Raw genomic sequence first — 6,581 nt, 5'->3', positions numbered from 1 at the left:
ACAGATGTAAGGGTAGAACTGTGACTCTTGGCAATCTTCTCTTGGTTTCCAGCTCTTGGGAAGGTTTGTCAATGCTGTGGTAGGGGATGACAGCGTGAGCATGTTGGCTGCAAGTACGAGGAGCCAAACTCAGTGTGTCTATTTGACCCCATTGAATTAACTCCAGGGAGGGGCTGTCTGGGGTGATTTTAAAAATGCGAAAGCCCTTAAGAACACTTACATCTCTCTCCTTCTCTTTTCTCTGTTTACTTCTAGAAAGGGAACGGCAGGACGGCACCTTGGCACTTAGGGGCTGCTGCCAAAAACCATCCTCCACCAAGGCAGCAGGGACCCTCCAGCTGGAAGAAGCTTTCGGGGCAGCCAGGGCAATCGAGGAATCCGTGCCATCATGGGGGTATTGTGGCTGGCCAGGTTCATGCTGGGATGTACAGCAGTTATGTATGTGGAACGAGCCCAGGGTCAATATGAAGGGGACTTGCATACTGACAGATTTGCAGGCTACGAGGAAAGACCGCCAGCAAACAGAGTGAGAAGAAGAGGCCAAGACAGTTTACGAGGGTAAGTTTAATGTTCTTTTCTATGTTACAAAGCAGAACTTGGTTTATTATCATAGCACACAGAGACATGCTTACAGAAACGTATTTTCTCTCCTTCCCTCGAGCTCAGGAAGGAGTCTGCTTTGCAGTAGGAGGAAAGCTCATGCCACAGGGGGACAACCAAGCAGACGGAGAGCTGCGCACTGAGCTCTGCTGCTTTGTACAGGGGATCGCAGCACCTTAGGGCTCACCCGCCAGGACTGGGAAGAGCCATCCCCCCTCTGCCTGCTTGTGGGAGGGATGCTGGGCATTTCCCTGCAGCAATGGCTGTGGCTGGGCTTTCCGCCATCGCTAGCAGGGATGCTGTCAACTCAGGTTTTGGCTACGGGGTCACCTTTGTCTCTCTGCTGCCAGTCAGTGCTCTGGGCTCTATTGAGAGGTTATTGCCTCTGGTGGCTGCTTTTACATGATGATTGTTGCTAAAGGAAAGGTGTCACACTAAATCCTTTATTGTGAAGCATAGTTGTGGCCTCATCTATAGACAAATGAGCGCGAGAGCTGGACCTGTGAGCATTTTCCACCTGAGGAGGGAGACAGGGCTCAGCTAGAAAATCCTGCAGCTCGTGCTGGAGCTCAGCTGTATTTGCATGCTTTCAAGATGGTTCCTGGCCCCGGCGTTGATCCTGGGTTATTTTAAGTCTGCCTGGCTATAGTTCTTGGAAAGTGTTCCTGTGTTCAGTGGGCAGAATCGGAGCAGAACGTGATACACGCGCGAAGCCTGGGCTGTGCCAGAGTCCTCCGGCGCTTGCTGGGGAACGCTTCTTGAATGGGCTGGAGCGCCGCGCAGTCCGCCCAGACGGTCAGATGTGTTTGGGCTGGAGCTGGAGCGCAGAGCTGGGCCGAGGAGCTGCCAGGGGCAGGGCCCTGGGGCTGGCGGCGGCCACGCTTGGGATTCCAACTTGCACGGCCGCTCCCTTCTGCTGCGGCGGATTCGGAAAAGATGGACAGCAAGTGTCCCGGGGGTTTGGTCTTCTCAAAATGACCTGCCAAAAGCAGCCATTAGCTCTCTCACATGATAAGGACACCCTGTGTCTCCCCCAATATGATCCATAAATGCTTTTGCTATGTTCCTCTCTTTGAGTCCATCATCCCTCAGATAAAACATCCCAAATCTGTATGACTAATAAGGCCGTTCCTTGGAAAGGATGGGGTGACAGTCTACCGGATCCAGAGCCTCTTGTTCAGCCTGGCTGCCCAGGGCTGCAGGTGATTGATTACTGTGCTTGTAATGGGGATAGAAAGGATTGGAAGGAGTTGACATGTGCACCGATAATCACAGAATCACAGAATATTAGGGACTGGAAGGGACCTCAAAAGATCATCTAGTCCAATCCTGTCCCATGCAGCCCTGTGAAGAAAAAGGAAGGGTAGAGCAAGCAAAGGACGAGTGTTTCCATTCCCCACGGGACCTGAGAGAAGGTCACTGGTGTCCAGTGGTCTTATGGCACTCAGTGACTTAAGTGACCGTGTCCTGTTTTCAAAAATGATTTACAGCTTAAATCCTTTTGACTCTCAGTTAGTCTGAAGGATCCAAATCCCAAGTGCAGTTTAAAAATGAAGCCCAGATTCTGAAGTTAGAAATCACTTCTGAAAACCCTTCTCTACTTTAAAGCCTCAGACATGGCCCAACATGTAAGTAAAGCAATGCCAAATTATCAGTTGTGTAAGTTCTCAGCGGCCACACAGTAAGTTTGAGGCAGGATCAGGATCAGACCTGAAGTATCTGGCTCCCCGTCCCCTGCAGAGAGCTGAGGACCACACTGCTCCCTCCTTTTTCTCTTCTGCCTTCTGAAGCAATTGCTGTAGGAAAAGAAAAAAAAATCCCCACTGGAATAAGTGCAAGGTCTGTTTAAGGAAGTCTCTGCAACTGTAATTTAAGTTGACTGAAGAGTCATTGTTTCTTGGCCCTTGGGAGTCTTGTTTCAAGGGTGGGAATCGTGGTGGGCAGCATAGGAGACGATGGCAAAACTCAGCGTGGCTGGAGCTCCTGCCCCCGGCGCTTCCCATGCTCCGTGTCAAGTGACCTTCACAGTCTCCAAGGTTTTGTGTCCAAACCTTCAGGATTTCCAGCCCTTCAGCAATCTCTCTCTCTTTTAAAATCTCTATTTTACAAGCAGAGAAAACCACTTGAGATGAGGAGCCTACTGAAGAGTGACGTTTTAAATAATGTTCTACTGGGCTTAGAAAGCAGCTACAGATGTCACCAGCTGCAGCGCTGGAGATGGGTCTGGCAGCCGGTGAAATCCATCTCCTGCAGAGCCACAGACCCAGGAATTTTTGCTGTAGATTCCCCCGAACAGTCCCAGTCCCTCATCCTCATGCTCTGGCTTTAAGCAATTCTGTCGAGTTGCAGCTGTGGATCAACATCTTCCCTGACCCGAGTTTTGCTGCCTTAAGGTATTGGGATTCTTTGCTGCTATGAATTTTAACTGAGTTTGATACATTTATTTGGGAAAATCAGATAAGTCCTAATTTAAGGTTTGGTTTACTCACAGACAAGCACTGCGGTAGCAAAAGAAATGAATAAACAGCGAGTTTTCTTGGTGGAACTTTAAATGTAAAGGAAGGTTGTATTTTTAAATTTGGTGTTATTTTACAATGTAGGCGTGCAGGTGGCTTATCTTGACTACTGCAATTTGTGGAATCATCTGTTCTGTAATGCCACACCTCTAAACACACATCCAAAGCTCTAAACATGTTTACTGTGGTGTATATTTTAATAGCTTGTGGCAGCATTTCAAATATTTGCTTTGGCACTTGCTTTCAAAGACCCACAACTTTCTTTTTTTCAGAGCGATACACTGATTTCAGTTCAACTTTCATCTGGAATAGCTTTGGTTCTGAGATTTTCTTTGGTTCTGAGGCTTGCCTGGAAGGAATTTAAATAGAACTGGAATTAAAATAGAGCAAAGCTTATCTGCATCACATGGGCCTGAACTGGCAGCTTCCCTGGTGCCAGCATCCCCAACCACTGCCCTGAACACTCTGGATTCTGTGAGAATGTCCGAGAGTTTTTATGTTGTTCTGAAAGGAAGGAAACAGCAAACAGACTTTGAGGATTTGCTGGATAGATCTAACAGTGGTGCAGAGTCCTCTTCTTTGTGGAAACCTTCTGCTCCGGGCTTCTGGCTTCTCAGTAGCTCTGTCTGCTTGAAATAATTTGTTTTCCCAGCACAAGTTTTGAAGAGTTTTCCTCTCATACACAATGTTGATGCCTTCTGTCCTGCCATTTGCAGATTGTTTTGCCCATGGCAGAAATACTTTTGCTCCCAGATAGATTAGAGGACTCAAAGGACAGCCATCTATCTCGACAAGCTACATCTGGCTTTTGCTCTACCTTTTATTCTTAAATGTGCCTCCTTCTCTCTTGGGTGGATGGAACCATGGATTCCCATCGTCTCTAAATTGTGTTATATATCATAGTTTGGACAAGAAATTAGAATCACAGCAGAACTGCACAGGGAGGTGTCACCCAGATGTCTTTATAGGGAAATTTTTACCAACTCTGGAAGAATCAAATACCCAAGTATATTTGGTGCTCCTTCCTTAATTTTCTCTTAAGTATCTCCTACTCCTAGTACTAGTAACTTCTGTGGATTTCTCAGGAAAGTCTCGAGTAAGCCCAAACAGCACAGAATATCTGCTCTCTTTTGGTGACAAGTTACTTGCTATGAAGTCTTAGTCAATTAGTACTAATAGAAATGCGCTCGATAACTTAATATCATAGAGACTGTAGTGAGAAACCGCTCTCTAGTAACTCCAACGTGACCAACACGAGCTCTTCTTGCTGATGTCTGGAGCAAACGGGCTGAGTGTGAGGACAGTTTTAGGTGTCTTCTTGGTAATGCAGGAGGAAAGGTTGTATATTTTTCTGCTGGAAACATACTTATTTGGAGCTCTGTTCCCACCCCAGTCTCCTTTAATGAAGGGAAAAGTATGAAATAAATGCGAAGCATGAAATAAGTGCAAAATAAACAAGCCCGTTATTCACCAGTGCTTTTACAAATAACAATAAAGTAATGTGGAGTGATAAATCACAGCCAAAGCCAAGATTTAATCTATCCTTAAACTCATTAAAGTAGAGACAATTTAAAATGACCGTCTCCTGAAAGGAACAGCACTGACAAATCCATTTATGAGGCAGGATTTGAATGGGATTATTAGTTTAATGAACTACTGAACAGTTTCCAAGAGCAAGAATGTGTTTAACAAAGGGGAAAGAAAAGATGATTAGTCTGCAGCCAGCTGAGCTCTTTGCTGGCAGGAAGATTTCCCGTAAGTTCATGGCTGCCTGTTTTTTCAACTAAGAATAAAGGCTCAGCTATAGCCTGACTTTAAACACAACTAATTATGTCAAGCCCATTAATTATGAAATGGCCACTGCAATTGAGAAGATGGATGAAGAGAGGAGGTTTGGGGAGGCGTTTGCCGTACCTCTTCCATTGCTCTGACTTAGGCAAAAAGACAGAGGTGTCTAAATTAATTGTGGGGAATATGAGGAGTTTCCAAGTTGCTCTCCTGTAGATTTTTGACACCTTACTAGTTTCCAACTCGACACTGGGGAACGGAGAGGAAAAGCACGTTGCGACTGCAAAAAACCAGCACGGGAGGAGCTGCTGGGCTGTGGATGAACTCTCCATCCACCATCTTAAGCTTTGGAGCTGATTCTGCACCACGTGGCACCAGTTTAAACTGGAGCTGATGCTGGGATGATGTTTAATGTCAAGGGGAGATTGGACATAGCAGAGACGAGCTTCACCACTTCTAGGGTTCGCTCCGAGACATGCACTGAGAGCACATCAGCGTTTTGATCTGACTCCATCCCTGATGTTGCAGGCCCACAAACATCTTAGTACAGGAATTACAAAAGGTTTTTTTGGACCAGTTGTCATTTTCTTCCCTCTCACTTCAGGTTTATCAGAAACACGTGCTTTTGAAAAGAGCCGATGCCCAAAACGCAACCAGTGCTGTTGGTTGCTTCGTGGTTCAGGCCCCGATTCTGCACCTGCCAGGTTCAAGCGTAACGTTTGAGTTGACTTCGTTGGAAGGAATTAGCCCTAAGTGGGGGTCAGCAAATCTTTTCTGCAGTGTTTCCATCTCTGCTACTCCTGTAAATTCAGTGAGAGATATTGATTTCCTCAAAATCTCAGAAGTCCTTTAAATGCAGAAGCTCAGTTTTCATTCCTTATAAAAAAATGTTTTCTTGACCTCAGAGTTGTAGAAAACTTCCTTGAAAATTGAATCCTCTTTAGAGTAAGAACCAAGGTGCTACTCAGAGGCAGTGGAAGTGAAAATGTCTCATCTCTTAACTTAATCCTGTAGCTGAGGTAGCCATACCTTGTCCTACTGATTGTGTGGGTGTTTGTGAAAAAGATCCTGTAACTTATGGTGATTTAAATACTTTAAAAAAGCAAATTTGTGGGGTGTGTCACTAACTACATCAACTGAAACTACACACACGTGTAGCCAAAGAGTAACAACAGGACTCCAGTATTTACTGGAAATCACTGTCTGAAACGGACTGTGCTGCCCACATGTTGGACTTAGACGATCATTGTAGGTTCCTTCCAATGGAAATATTCTATTTTATTCTAAATAACCTTTTTTTTTTTGCTTTTACAAGGTGGTGAAATGCATGTTCAGGGGTGCATAGAGAGCTCTCCATCTTCAAGGAGGTGGCATCTCCACTTAGAAATGATGAGTAAGAACGTGGCAGGGAAGAGCATGGTCAAACTCTAGCAAAGCTTTCTTGATTTTTCCCTCCACATTCCTGCCCTGGGCTTACTAAAGCCAGGCTTAGAGTCAGCATATATCACCTCAGTAAAGGTACAACCGGAGCTGCTGTCACCATGGCCCAGTCACTTCGTATCTTGGCTGCTTTCAGGTCCACACACTCCACACATGGAAACCTTGATATTTATTCACAGAACCAGAGATAAAATACTACAAACAACAGAAGGAACAAAATGAAAGCAGTAGTTGGAA

The 6,581-nt window shown here is 45.5% G+C and overlaps 1 protein-coding gene across 1 annotated transcript in view; it reads left to right on the top strand.

The window, feature by feature from the left end:
- The first annotated feature begins 388 nt into the window (after nt 1–388).
- Nucleotides 389–6,581, top strand: part of LOC135999287 (fibrillin-2-like) — an 87,591-nt gene continuing 81,398 nt past the window's right edge. Inside the window, exon 1 of the mRNA XM_065652858.1 lies at nt 389–558. Coding sequence (XP_065508930.1) covers nt 389–558 — 170 coding nt within the window. The remainder of the gene's footprint in view (nt 559–6,581) is intronic.

This window comes from Caloenas nicobarica, chromosome 27, assembly GCF_036013445.1.
Source record: "Caloenas nicobarica isolate bCalNic1 chromosome 27, bCalNic1.hap1, whole genome shotgun sequence".
In the NCBI taxonomy this organism is placed as follows: domain Eukaryota; kingdom Metazoa; phylum Chordata; class Aves; order Columbiformes; family Columbidae; genus Caloenas; species Caloenas nicobarica.
The sequence above is the reverse complement of the archived record's forward strand: the minus strand, read 5'-3'. Positions and strand labels throughout refer to the sequence as shown.